This window comes from Ursus maritimus, unplaced genomic scaffold (genome assembly GCF_017311325.1).
Source record: "Ursus maritimus isolate PB19 unplaced genomic scaffold, ASM1731132v1 scaffold_19, whole genome shotgun sequence".
Taxonomy (NCBI): domain Eukaryota; kingdom Metazoa; phylum Chordata; class Mammalia; order Carnivora; family Ursidae; genus Ursus; species Ursus maritimus.
This window is the reverse complement of record NW_024424341.1, coordinates 1088035-1101395: the sequence shown is the minus strand read 5'-3', so window position 1 is coordinate 1101395 and position 13361 is coordinate 1088035. Positions and strand designations below refer to the sequence as shown.

General features: G+C 62.6%; 2 protein-coding genes across 6 annotated transcripts in view; one reads left to right on the top strand and one right to left on the bottom strand.

The window, feature by feature from the left end:
• Positions 1–7004, top strand: part of CTU2 (cytosolic thiouridylase subunit 2) — a 9834-nt gene extending 2830 nt beyond the window's left edge. For 2 of the 5 annotated variants that reach the window (XM_040633182.1, XM_040633181.1), the window contains exons 2-15: positions 116–190; positions 2520–2598; positions 2778–2837; positions 3956–4016; positions 4506–4615; positions 4772–5067; positions 5141–5276; positions 5425–5556; positions 5875–5966; positions 6080–6174; positions 6257–6404; positions 6536–6602; positions 6699–6757; positions 6853–7004. In XM_040633182.1, the coding sequence (XP_040489116.1) occupies positions 116–190; positions 2520–2598; positions 2778–2837; positions 3956–4016; positions 4506–4615; positions 4772–5067; positions 5141–5276; positions 5425–5556; positions 5875–5966; positions 6080–6174; positions 6257–6404; positions 6536–6602; positions 6699–6757; positions 6853–7000 (1558 nt within the window). In that variant the 3' untranslated portion in view covers positions 7001–7004. Of the gene's footprint in view, positions 1–115; positions 204–2519; positions 2599–2777; positions 2838–3955; positions 4017–4505; positions 4616–4771; positions 5068–5140; positions 5277–5424; positions 5557–5874; positions 5967–6047; positions 6175–6256; positions 6405–6535; positions 6603–6698; positions 6758–6852 lie in introns of all 5 variants that reach the window. The other 3 variants (XM_040633184.1, XM_040633183.1, XR_005835553.1) reach the window with 2 other exon arrangements.
• Positions 6973–13361, bottom strand: part of PIEZO1 (piezo type mechanosensitive ion channel component 1) — a 45896-nt gene continuing 39507 nt past the window's right edge. The window contains exons 36-52 of the mRNA XM_040633078.1: positions 13222–13328; positions 12856–13050; positions 12505–12763; positions 12246–12434; positions 11752–12052; positions 11464–11560; positions 11221–11368; positions 10933–11147; positions 10698–10856; positions 10470–10617; positions 8700–8888; positions 8465–8557; positions 8209–8381; positions 8013–8135; positions 7860–7939; positions 7573–7762; positions 6973–7488 (exon numbers count right to left, since the gene is read on the bottom strand). Coding sequence (XP_040489012.1) covers positions 7239–7488; positions 7573–7762; positions 7860–7939; positions 8013–8135; positions 8209–8381; positions 8465–8557; positions 8700–8888; positions 10470–10617; positions 10698–10856; positions 10933–11147; positions 11221–11368; positions 11464–11560; positions 11752–12052; positions 12246–12434; positions 12505–12763; positions 12856–13050; positions 13222–13328 — 2916 coding nt within the window. The 3' untranslated portion in view covers positions 6973–7238. The remainder of the gene's footprint in view (positions 7489–7572; positions 7763–7859; positions 7940–8012; positions 8136–8208; positions 8382–8464; positions 8558–8699; positions 8889–10469; positions 10618–10697; positions 10857–10932; positions 11148–11220; positions 11369–11463; positions 11561–11751; positions 12053–12245; positions 12435–12504; positions 12764–12855; positions 13051–13221; positions 13329–13361) is intronic.

Here is a 13361-nt window from a genome sequence, read left to right as displayed (position 1 = left end):
TTCGGGGGGGGGGGGCGGGGGGCGGGGAGAACGGCAGTACCACCTCCCCAAAGCCCACTGGGAGGGAGGTCTGCAATCTGTGTTCTCCCTGCCTCCCCCCCGCATGTGTCCAAAGCCATGAGCTGAAGTGTGTAAAGTGCAAGGAAGGCCTACCTGTCATCGTGATCCGAGCAGGAGATGCCTTCTGCAGGTGAGGCCTGGAGGTAAATGCTGTTTGGCTTAGCAGCTGGGTATGCCCCATTTTTGTGGCTTTTTCTCTTGTTTTTGGAAGCATTTACTTCTAATATCCCTTCCAGTACTCTGGTACGTGTGGGGGGTGTTTTCTGTGTGGGTACCCCGTAATTCTCCCATGGTCCACATGGCAGGAGGGTATCTGATGGCACTTAAGGGAAAGTGGCAGAGGGTGAGGTGAGGTGTAGGCAGGATGAGCATTTCAGGGCGGCTGGAGCGCATCTAGGGGCAGATTAGAGCATCCTGAGATCTTGGGCAGGTGCTCTGAGGATTTTTTTGTTTGTCTGTTTTTAAAGATTTTATTTGAGAGTGCAAAAGCGGGAGGAGGGTCAGAGGGAGAAGCAGGCTCCCCGCTGAGCAGAGAACCCCCCCCCCCGCCGCGGGGCTCGATCCCGTGACCCTGAGATCATGACCTGAGCCGAAACCAAGAATTGGACGCTCAACTGACTGAGCCACCCAGGTGCCCCCTAGCTCATGTTTTTAAATTAGTCTCCACAAGTCTTGGACTCTACTTTCCAGAACATTTCAAAAGAGAACCTGAAGGGACTGAGGTTTTTTTCCTGAAGTTTTCTCCTCCCCAGCCATCTTTTGGGAGCTAGGAGACTTGGTGTGTGCCACTAGAGTAAACATTGTAAGCAAAGCAGCCGTTGCTTTGATTGTTCAGAGCATCTAAAGTGATCGTTGTCGCAGAGAAGTGGCTGCAGCTGCTCCTTCTGGGCTCAGAGCTCCCCCTGCCTGTGGGCAGCCACAGCTTGTCAGCGCACTGTGCAAGCGTCTGTGTTTTAGGAGCCTTACTACTCCCCAATGGTGAGTGAGTTTTGGGGACTCACTGCCTGTGGCTGGTTAACTGGGGCCCTGGCATTTTATTAAACACTGCATTGAGCTACTGACCCCAAAGGAATATCGGGTGCTTGGTCGACCCCTCATAGTGGTGCCTGTTCAGTGGGGAGTGGGGTTTGTGGGGGGAGTTGCTGTGGACACTGCTGTGTCTGGTTTTTTTTTTTTTTTTTTAAGATTTATTTAGGGGCACCTGAGTGGCTCAGTCGGTTAAGCATCTCTTATTTCGACTCAGGTTGGGATCTCGGGATCCGGGGACAGAGCCCCACATCGGGCTTTGCACTCAGCATGCAGTCTGCTTGAGATTTTCTCTTTGCCCTGTCTCCTTCTTTACACACTCACATTCTCTTTCTCAAGAATGAATGAATGAATAAAGGCTTTAAAAAATATTCTTTTTTTTTGAGAGAGAGATTTATTTATTTAGAGGAAAAGAGGGTGCGGGCAAGGGGGTGGGGCACAGGGAGACTCTCAGGCAGACTCCACTGTAAGCAAAAGGCCTGAGTTGGGGCTCAATCTCATGGTCCTGAGATCGTGACCTGAGCCGAAACCAAGAGTTGGATGCTTAACCGACTGAGCTACCCAGGTGTCCTTGGTTATGTCTTAGTAGGAAAAAGAACGTAGGCTTAGGGGTGCAGCCGCAGGTGTGGGGCAGCTCTCGGCGTTGCCCCCTTGGTCGGGGTGCTGTCATCGACCCTGGCTTCCCTGCTGGGGTTGCCAGGGAGCTTTCAAATGCAGATGCCTGGCCCTCACTCTGGCACATTCTGTCCAATGTATTTGGCCTGAGTGATTCTAACCTGTAGCTGAGCCTGAGAATCAGGTGGAAGGTTTTCAGGAATACAGATTTCCAGGGCCCATCCTGGAAGTTCTGTTTCTGTGGGTTTGAGGAGGAAGCCAGGACTCTGCATTTGCATGAACTTCCCAGGCATTTCTGGTTGAGATGGTATCAGCTTGGTCAGCAAGGTGGCGCTCTGGGACACAGGGCATCCCCTGTTGCCTGCTCAGTGCTTCCCCCGTCACCCCAAGAGACAGTACTTCTCCCTGTCGGAGTTTTGGAAGGGGTCTTCCACTCTGCTTAAGGGAGGGTTGGGCTGGCCTTGCCCTGCACTTTCCTGTGTCCGTCCATTCTGCCTGCTGGGCCTTCCGGAGTGTTTGGAGGTGCAGGTGGCACCTGGGCTCTGGGCCCCTCAGACCTCAGTTCACCCTAGTAAGGATTGTTGGGGACCAAGGGGGGCCTCCCTGTGCAGCACGGGGCTGGTCCTGCGGCAGACACAGCTGGCAAGAACCCCTCCACCCTGGCTTCCCTTGCCAGTTTCTGGGCAGAGCCTTTGCGAAGTTGGTAAAAGAAGGAAAACATGACCGCGTAGCGTGTCAGGGCGCGTGCCTGTCAGGGCTCGCGTCAGGCCGCCTGCCCGTCAGGCTCTGTGGCCGCAGCTGCTGGCTGTCTGTTGCAGGGACTGCTTCAGGGCCTTCTACATCCACAAGTTCAGAGCCGTGCTGGGGAAGAATCGGTTGATCTTTCCGGGTGAAAAGGTAGTGTGTTGGAGTGACTCCTCTGCGGGGTCCCCAGCTGGGAAGCCCAGCCCCCCTGGGCCCTGACTCTCCGTCCCTGCCTCCCCTCACAGTGTCCTGCACGGGTGGTGGTGGTGGGGAGGGTGGTCTCGCTCTTGGGGGAGACGCAGCGCTCTCTAGCCATGTTTCTTCTCCCGTAGGTGCTCTTGGCATGGTCTGGGGGGCCTTCATCCAGTTCCATGGTCTGGCAGGTCCTTGAGGTACGTTGCCCCAGTGTCTTCCAGGGCCCTGGCTGCTGCCCCCTTAAGTTGTAGGGGTGGAGGCCCAGCACTGAGGGGCTCTTGCCTGCAGCTAGTGAGAGCAGCCCACCCCTAGCGGGGTTGCCCAGAGGATTGTCGGATGTGTATACAGAGGTGCAAACTGGAAGCTGAGTCTGGAGTGCCCAGCCATGCCTGAGTTCAGTAGCGTTTGCTGACTGCGTAGAGCCCTAGTCCCTAGTCCCTGGCGGCACGCTGGAGCCTTGCTTGAGTTGTTCCCGAGTGCTTGGGCCTCCCCCTGGTTCTGGGTCCAGGACAGAACTGTGAGAAAGGAGCAGGTGCCTTGGGGAACCCAAATGGGGTCCACCCTGCCTGGGGCTGGGCAGCTTCCTTGCAAAGTTTAAGGGGAGACCCATATGAACAGTGGAGTTGCCAGGGGACGTGCAGTTGGGTGGGGATGGGGGGCGTACGGGAGGAGGCGCTCGCTGGGGAGCTCTGCTCCAGGTATTCGGCAGCCCACTCACACTGTCGCTCAGCATGTCGGAGTCAGCTAGGGCTTCTCCTGAGGGCCCTGGCTGCCGTGGAGGCCTTGACCTGGGGCTGGGACATACACAGACCCTCTGCATTTCCAGTGAGGGGCACAGATTAGAGGGGTGGTCTGTCCTAGAGCTCCGGTATAGTGCTGTTCTCTCACTTCATGGCCCCCTAAGCCTGGCCTGGTGTAAGTGCCCACTCCCTTGGCCTTCTGTCCGGCACCTGGAGCCCGTTTCCTCTGACTGTCAGTGCCTTGATGAGTCTGTTGTCCTCTCGCACTTTTAGCGGTCAGGGGTGCTTGGGCAGGCCGCTCCTCTCGGGACATTGCTGGCGGGGCGGGGGGGCGCGTGGAGACTGGTGAGGAGCAGGTGTTCCTGGGGCTGTGAAGATGCTCGGGCAGGTCACTTTGACCACGTCGGGCTGTGTGGCCTCCCCATGGGTGGCACCCTGTCTGAATGGTCTGTCTCCCAGGTGGGGAACACCACCCGTCCCGGAAGACATCAGTTCAGATGGGGAGTGGTTTGTGCTGGGAAAGTACCCTTTGGCTTCTGACTGTGGGGCTGAGGTCTTGTCCCTTTCCTCTCCAGGGCCTGAGCCGAGATTCTGCCAAAAGACTGCGTTTTGTGCCAGGGGTTGTGTACGTCGATGGTACGTGTAGCCCTCCCGGGAAGTCCCGTCCCTGGGTGCTCAGGATGGGCCCCACTGAGACAGCTGGCGCTATGACCTTAATGAGGCCCTGGTGGGGGCATCTTTTGGAGACAGCACATTGGTCTAGAAACACAGGCACAGTGGTTGTCTTAGACGTTTATCAGAGTCAGGCAGGAGGGTCTGCCTAGGGTCCATGGATCAGGGCCCCGGGGTGGAAGGGGCTGGATGCTCACCTGCCCCGCCCATTGCTCCCTGAGATAGGCTCCCAGATAGGTCTGGGGCACTGTGGTCCATCACGCCTCCCTCCACCCCTCCCCTGTGCCGCTAGAGAGAACCCACTTCCTACTCTGATGATGCTCCCTCCAGGAGAACAGGTTCACGTCCTGTGGTTTCCACTGAAAAGCTTCGTAGAGTTGCTCACAGGACATTGGCCTTGTCCCATCTTGGGCTCTTCTGTAGCTATGACTCCTTTCTACCTGCATTTTTCAGAGGGCGCAGCTTGTGGCCAGAGCTGGAAGGACAGAGCAAGAACTCTGGCTGATGTGAAGTCGATCCTACAGACCACTGGCTTCCCATGGCACATTGTCGCCTTGGAAGAGGTGGGTGGGCCTGTCTCAGGGCGGGCCACCGGGGTGCCCACGAGGGGCCCTGCCTACTTGGTGAGGTCAGCCGTGGGCCTCCCCCTTGGCCTGTTTGCTCCTGGCGTATGGGTAGAGGGAGGGCCTGGGTCTTATGCGCTCTCCCTGCCCTGGAAGGTGTTTGCCCTGCCTCCGTCTGTGCTGCGCTGCTCTGCCCAGGAGCCGGTGGGGACCATAGGGACCTACAAGGTGGCTGTGGACAGTTTCCTCCAGCAGCAGCATACGCTGGTAGCTGAGGGGGTCGGGGGCAGCCCCAACTCCACCCCGGGGGAGGAGCAGCTGAGCCAGCCCTGCACCCAGGACCCCCAGGACCTGGCTGGGCCACCCCCGGCTGACCAGACCGAGGCTCTGTCCCGACTGTTTGACTCCGTGAAGACATTGACGGCCAAAGAGGAGCTTCTGCAGACCCTGCGGTGAGCCCTACCCCCACCCTGGGGGCCCAGCCCTGCCTCCTCTGGCCCCTGAGACCCTGCGCTTGCTTTGCAGGACCCACCTGATCCTGCACATGGCCCGGACCCACGGCTACTCCAAGGTGATGACAGGAGACAGCTGTACCCGCTTGGCCATCAAGCTCATGACCGGCCTGGCGCTGGGGAGAGGGGCGTTTCTCGCTTGGGACACGGTACGTGGGTTACGTGGGTCGGGCCTTTCAGGGGTCCCTCTGGTCCCTGTCACTTGAGAGTAGCGCCAGGGTCGCCCTTGTGGTTCCGGGGAAGGCGGGGCTGTGAGCCCCTCTGCTGGGCGCCGTGAGCAGTGTGCCCCCACCCCAGGGCTTCTCCGACGAGCGGCACGGCAGCGTGGTGGTGGTGCGGCCCATGCGCGAGCACACGCTGAAGGAGGTTGCTTTCTACAACCGCCTATTTGCTGTCCCCTCGGTCTTCACGCCGGCCATCGATACCAAGGTGAGTTGCGGGACTGGGGCAGGTGGCCTGCTCCAGTGGGGGTCAGAGGTGGCCGGCACAGCCTCAGTGGCCTGAGCTATGTCCACACCAGCTCTCTGGGAGCATACGCGGGGCGCCCCCCGCTGAGGAGAGGTGGGCTGGTAGCCTCAGCCGGGGGGGCTTGCAGGGAGAGCGTAACAGCGGCTGTGTTCCGTGACGGGGACACTTCAGACGCGGGTGCTCCGCTCACTCCAGCCCCGACTCCGCACTCTCGGGGCTGATGGCGTGCAGGGGGCCTGGGGGCGCCATTGCTGCAGCCCTCCATTTGACTGTCCCTAGGCCCCCGAGAAGGCCAGCATCCACCGGCTGATGGAGGGCTTCTTGCTTCGGCTGCAGGCCCAGTTCCCCTCGACGGTCAGCACTGTGTACAGGTGCGTGTGCGTCAGCACCCGCGGTGGGGTGGGGGTGAGCGCTGAGCCTGGCGCTGGTGCAGGAGTGAAGCCCGGCTTCAGGCTGCCTTTGTGCCCCGTCTGCCACCCCTCAGGACCAGTGAGAAGCTGGTCAAGGCCCCCAGGGACGGCTGTGCCTCTGGCCCCCGCTGCCTGCTCTGTATGTGTTTGCTGGACGTCGATACCGCTGGTTCGTGTGGAGGGGGAGGGGCACTGGTGTGTGGGAGTTGGGGTCCAGCCCCAAGAGGACCCTCAGCCTATTCTGCCTGCAGATAGTGCCACGGCTTTTGGGGCTCAGACCCAGGATTGCTCCCAGATGCAGTCCCCCACCCCCCCAGCTGAGGCACCCACGGTGCCCTGCTGTTCTACAGAGGTGGGCAGGGCCCAGAACTGCTTTCGGGGGACCAGGCCATGCGGGAGGTGAGTCCTTTCCTAGTACCGTCCTGCCCCGCCCCTGTCCTGCCCTGTACTCTGCCCCATGTGGCTGGCCAGGGTAGGTGTGGCACGCTGGGGCCCCGACCAGGTGCTCAGGCACAGCTCTGTTCCCACAGGGAGGACTCCCGAGCCTGTGTCATCGAGCAGCTGTGCTACAGCTGCCGTGTGAATATGAAGGATGTGGTGAGTCCTTCCCACCCTCGGGTCGTGATAGGGGAGGCCCACCCCTGGGGGCCTGTTGCCACGCAGCTCCTCATCTATGGCCGTTCTCTGTTGCAGCCCTCCTTGGACCCCCTGCCACCTTACATCTTGGCCGAGGCCCAGCTCCGCAGCCAAAGGTATGGGCTAGCCACATGGCTGGGGGAGTGCTGGAGGGGTCCTTCCAGGCATTGGCCCCCGTGGGGCAGAGTTCCCAGGGTATGGCTTCCCCCAGGCCCTCGCCGGAGATCCAGGAGTATCTGGTGGAGAGCAGTGACGATGACGTGCACACCGGCGGGAGCGGAGCCTGGGTGCCCCCGGAGCAGGAGGGCAAGGATGGGCAGGCAGCATGTGATTGTATAAATAAAAATATTTTTAATTAGAAAACCCTACAGTACGCGTGGGGAAGGGAAGGCTGGAGCCCCTGGCCCAGTGTGCGGGCTGTGCTGGGCCCTGCGGGGATGACGGACAGGACAGTGGGCCTGTACCGGGCCGAGGGGGGGGGGTCCCAGCTTCCTTCCGGCAGCAGCATCAGGGCGTGGCGGCCGGCCGGGGACGGGGTGTCTGCGCCCAGCAGCGTGCCGGGCGGCTCCTTCATGCGTGGGTGCAGGAGCCCCGCTCCTACTCCTTCTCACGGGTCCACTTGATCATAGTCTCAGGTGAGCGGTACAGGAAGATGAGCTTGGCATAGAGCTCCTCCTCCAGCTCCAGCTCCCGCGTCTCCCGCACCAGGAAGATGTCCTGACAGAGCTTGAGGATGCGGTCCACGCACGGGAGCTCCTCGAACATGATGGAGTGCGAGATCTCGCTGAAGAAGCCGCGCACGAACTTGCCGATGACCAGCACGATGGACACGTAGAGCCCCATGATCCTGCGGGGCAGGGGTGGCGTGAGGCCGGGGGCGCTGCTGGCTGCACCCTACCTGCCCTCCCGCCCTCCCGTGCAGCACACTCACCCGTAGCCAGCCAGGAAGCCCAGGCTGGGCGGGCTGACCTTGTCACTGAAGATGACCATGGGCAGCAGGTTGCACTCGGCCCGGCAGTCCTGCAGCTCGATGACCCACCACTCCAGGAAGCCGGCGGCCCCCGTGCCCACGCGCTCCCTCCGCAGCTGGATGCGCACGCCCAGGTAGTCGTCCTCCTCGTCTGGGGCAGCGTCAGAGCCGGTCAGGGCCAGCCGCCTCTCCCCGGGCTGAGGCCACCCCCCCGTCCCCGACGCGCGCGCGCGCGCACACACACTCACTGGGCTGCAGCTGCTTCACGGGGTTGGCTTCAGGCCCGTTGGGGGCCCGGATGTACTTGGGGAAGAGGTTGCGTATGACCCTGCAGGGAGAAGGCTGGCGAGTCAGGCCCAGCCTCGCCCACACGGCCTCCCTGCCCCGGAGCCCCAACTCACACGGACTGGTCCGAGGTGCCCTCAAGCAGGCTGGCCAGCTGCCGCCGCTCGCTGCTATTGGGGGCCAGGTCCAGGGTATGCTTCTCGTTGGCGTACTCCACGGTGCCGCCCTTGGCCAGGTCCCTGCACACCAGGGCACAGCGTGACCCACTGTGGGCTGCACGCCCCCCAGGGCCTGCCCCGGCCCAGCACGCACCTCTGGAAGTTCCAGGTGAAGCGCAGGGTGATGTCAGCTGTGCCGTTGTACAGCTCCCGCTTCATCTGGGCCCGGCTCGGCGGGCTGATGCGCCACAGCGCCCCGGAGCTGCCCTCGATCTGCGCCGTGACGATGTCCTCGGGGCTGTACTGGCTGATGAACTGCATGGCCAGCTGGACGCAGGGCAGCCCTTGAGTGAGGTGCCCCCGGCCAACCTCCCCTGGCCCCCCACCGCTGCCACGTGGGGCCCACTCACTGGGTTAGGGTCAAACTGCCTGGACAGCTCCTCATAGGCCTGCTGTGTGAACGGCACGATGGACGGCTGCTGGGCGCTCATGGTGAACAGGGGCTGGGGGGGGCGGGTAGCAACTGTGACGGGGCAGGGAGCCTCTCACCCCCCAGGCCGCCAGCACCCGTGCAGAAGGCTATGAGGGTGAGTGGGGTGTGGCCCAGGCCCACCTGTTCCCGGCTGGCACAGACTGCTGGCTCACCTCGTAGCCACCCAGCTTGAGCGTGACAGTGACATCGATGGGCTGGTTGACGACACCGACCACAGAGCGCACCAGGGACATGAAGAGCAGTGGGAACCAGATGATGGCCACGAGGAAGAGGATGATGAGACCACCCATGCCGTACTTGACGATCTTCTTCTTCTTCTGCCCCTTGGGCTGGGGGTATTTCTGGGGGGCGGGACATGGCTCAGGGGCTCAGCTCTGCCCGCCCCCTCCCCCCGGGTGAAGGTGGGCACTGTCCCAGATCCCCACCCTGCTGCGCCAGAGCCTCACGCAGCCCTAGCTGGGGCCCACCCCGGGGCCCGCGAAGCCACACTTCAGAGCGCCACAGTTGCCTGCAAAGCTCCGGCACTTGAGACGGCGCCGATACACGAGCACGGGGACCAACGGCTGAGAACCCAGAGACAGACCCGCCCACTTGGAGTGGCGCCGGGATGATGCCACTGGGATCAGTGGAAGGACCATCTCTTCACCGATACTGCTGGGACAAATGTCCACGTGCCAAAGCAGCAGAACCCCACCTAAGACCTCAGCCTGGACTTGAAGAATTCTCAGATCTAACATGGAAGCCATGGGCGGTGAGAGAAAAAACACTATTATGAAAAAGACGTGTGTGCTTCAGAAGATGGGGTGCTGTCAAGAAAACGAAGAGATGGGGTGTCTTGGTGGCTCAGTTGGTTAAGTGTCTGACTCTTCGTTTCGGCTCGGGGTGAGGTCCAGCGGGGAGTCTGCTTGAGTCTCTCCCTCTGCCCTTTCCCCTAGCTTATGCTATATGTCTCTAAAATTTTAAATGCAAAGAGACCATGCAGGGAACGGGAGAAGCTATCCGCAAACCCTATGTGATAAGTGTTTAGAGTCCAGAACGCAGAGAAAATTCTTACACCTCAACAACAACCCAGGAACAAAAGGGGCAAAAGGCAGATGGCCAAGCACAGGAAGCGGTCGTCACCCTCGTCTGCCATCGGGGAAAGCCAGATCAAGACCGCTGTGAGTCACAGGTGCTGGCAGGGACCGGGGAGGGGGTGGCCGCCGTGGACAGCCGGGGCAGCTCCCACCAGGCGGGAGACCAGGAGCGCCCCCCGATGAAGCCACTCCGCTGTGGGGCCTGCACCCAAGAGCAACAGAAGCTTATGTCCACAGACGCGTGTGGTTTAATGAACAAAAAAGAACGGACCGGCCACCGTGGCTACTTATGACAGTTGGATAAACGCAGGGCGGCAGGGTCACACGAAGGAAAGCTGTTCGGCCCTACAACCCCCATTCTGACCCAGGCCACAAGACCAGCCTTGAAACTGCGGAATGAGAGAAGCCACACGCAGGCTACGTGACGTATGATGGCGTGGACACCAAATGTCCAGAACAGACAAGTGCACAGAGTCGCGGGGGATGGGAGTCTTTGCCAAGCGTGGGCATGTCTTACACCTGCCTGGTAACAGTGATGATGCTGTGAGTCTCTGAACCCTACACATACACTGGGGGGGGGCCCTGTTTCCGTTACCTCCCACTGAAGCCGCTCTCACAGAACAGAAAACTTCAGCTGACGTTCACCGCCCCAGCTCCCGGCCCTCCTGCCCATGAGCCAAGCTGTCAGGCCTCCGGGGCCGGGCACACGCTCAGGCCCGCTCTGCCAGCTGCCTGCCCCTAACAGGGCCACGGTCATGTCACTGCCCCCCCCCACCCGGGGGGACCCCCAGCACTGCCTGGCTCTTGCGTGGCCCATCGGGCCCACTCCCCCTTGAGCCCCAGCACCTTCTCGGTCTCGCGGCTGCACTTGATGATGAAGATGTTGGCATAGATGTCCTCCACGCACATCCAGCTGGACAGGGACAGTGTGGTGTCCGTCCACACCCAGTCCATCACGGCTCGCAGCTCCACCAGGAACGGCACAAGGCGGAACCTGCCCGAGGCCAGGCACCCGTCAGGAGGGCTGATGGGCGGCAGCCTGGCTCCTGGCGCCCCGGGCCGGCCCGCACTCACCCCTGGAAGAGGAAGAGGTTCAGGTGGTTGTACTTCTTGGTGAGGAAGTTGCCGAGGATGCGGGTGGGGTAGCCGCAGCGGATCTGGTAGGCGGACAGGGCGAAGTAGATGCACTTCACGAAGTACCACAGCTGGGCCACGGCGTTCTGGCTGAACATCCTGCGGGGACAGGAAGGCCGGCTCAGGGCACCCTGCCCCAGGCCAGAGCCCCAAGCTCCCCGGGCCCGACGCCCACCTCTCCGTGACCGCGGGCAGAATGAAGAACATCCAGAGGTGGATGGCCAGCACCAGAACGACCTGGAAGGCCAGCTTGCCCAGCACGGTCTTGCGGAGGTAGAGGGCGCGGTCCACGACCATGGTGCTGAACTGGATGAGCAGCATGACCAGGAAGGCCTCGGGCACCTGGTCATCTGACAGCGAGGACGTGATGTCTGTGGCCGCCGAGTGTTTCTGTGCCGGGACAGCAGAGGTCAGGGGGCGGCTGGGGGCAGGCGGCGGGGTGGCCGCGGGGCTCTCCACTCACCCCAAAGGCCCAGAAGCCGAAGATGATGATGATGAAGTCGACCACGTCGGCCAGAAACATGAGCGCGTAGACGTCCGTGGCCGCGCGGTACTTAGTATGCAGGATATCGTGGAAGAAGCGCCGCAGGGGCCGGTACGCGCTCTGGGCCCTGTGGGCGAGGGCGGGGGGGGGGGCCGGGGGCTCAGTGCCTGCGCCCTGGCTGCTCCCCCCGCCCTCACCCGGGAGCGGCCAGCGCTCACTCACACGGCCAGGCAGAAACTCTGCAGTCGGAGCCCCATGGCTGTCACTCTTTCCCGGGGGCGACTCCACTTCTCTCTCACGGAAGCCGCCGTCACACCTTCTGTGGGGGGGGGCAGTCATGGCTGACCGGAGCCCACGGGGTGCTGGGTCCAGCTCAGACGCCCGAGACCCCCTCCCACCAGGGGCTGGCATCACCCCATTTCACAGCCCAGCAGGCTGAGCCTGGGGACTGCCCCAGGTCACTGGCAGTGGGCCGGCTGGGGTGGCTGTGCAGGGACAGGGTCACCATACCAATGGCTGCGGGTTCGACAGGCTCTGAGCTCTCCCTCCTTTTCTTCCTGAATCGCAGGCTGATGTGCTTCATGTCTCGGGGCTTGATCTCCACGGGAGGCTCTGCGGGCCCGTCCCCTACTTCTGCCTGGATGTGGTCCTGGGTGAGGGCCCCGGCCACTGCTGGCTCTCCCTGGGGCCCCATGCCCGCCTCAGTCTGGAGTCCCAGCGGTGGCCGCTCCCCCTCAGCCCCCTTCTTCCCACTGCCCCGGTCGTTGTCCTTGGAGAGCTGGTCCTCTTCGTGGTCCCAGAGGCCGTAGCACTGCAGAGGGAGGGAAGGAGGGAGGTGAGGAGGCTGGCGTGCCCGTACCAGGCAGCACTCCGGCCAGGCAAGATGGCCAGGCCCACCCTAGGACCCACAGCGCCCAGTCTTGCCTCTTGCAGCCACATGGTGGGTGGGTGGGTGGGGTGTGTGTTGGGAGGTGCCGGCCCGCCGGCCGGGCACAGGGACTCACCAGCAGCTGGGATCGGTGGAAGAAAAGGGCCATGAGCTGCACCAGGTCATACTTGATGTAACTGTCTGTCTTCTCCAAGCCCAGGACCCGCGGCGGGAAGTAGGGCTTGTTCTCGTAGCGCCGCAGCACGGCGTGCGCGTTCCAGGGGAAGAAGCCGAACTGGAACAGGTACTTGGTGACCACGGACACCTGTGGGGGAGGGGGCTTAGCACCTGGTGTGGGCTGGGGGCCGGCCCCTCCCACTCCGGCCGCGGCCCACCTCAGTGAAGACGATGGCCGTCATCCAGAAGCGCTTGCTGGGCCTCGGGATGGACAGCATGGCCCACAGGAAGACGAGCACGGGCAGCACCAGCGAGGTGGCCGAGGCAGTGACCATGTGGTTGAGGATGATGATGAAGTAGCAGAGCAGCTCCGAGTGGGCCGCCACGCACTGGTACGCGGCCTGCAGCAGCCGCAGCACCCGGCCCTGCCCGGCTTCGAACTGCGCGGCCTCCTCCAGCTCCTCAAGGCGCTGCTGCCTGTAGGGAGCCACGCCGGACCCCTCAGCACCGGGCCTGGCTCCAAGGGGGCGCCGCCCACCCCCCCACGCCCACTGCCCGCCCCCCCCGACCTGTCGAGCAGCAGCTCGCTGGCCGTGCGCATGCGGGTCGTGGCGCTGGCGGGAAGCTCCCAGGAGCTGTGCAGGGAAGCCCCAGGCTCGGTGGCCACGTCGTCGACGCTGCTGCTGCGGGTGTGGTAGCCCGTGCTCAGCGGGCTGCTGGTGTCCTCCGTCGCAGTGCTCAGTGGCTCCTCGGCCCCCAGCCCGCTATGGGAAGTGCGGCAGCCTGCTCTCTGCTCTGCCCAGGCTCTGGGGCTGGAGGGGCCTCATGCTCCCCGGTGGACAAGGGGCCAGGAGGTCTGCGTACCCCGAGCATGCCGGCTCCAGCCAGGTGGGGTGGGTCCCAGCTGCCCCCTAAGCCCCGCAGCCCATACCTACCTGGATGCTGTACTTGGTGCGTCTCGGGCCCCCAAGGAGCCTGGGGGTGCAGCCTCGGCTTCCCTGGTATACAGCTGGTCCACCAAGCTGCGGCGCACCTGTCTGCCCTGCAGGGCACGGAGGGGCTCAGGGCCACAGTT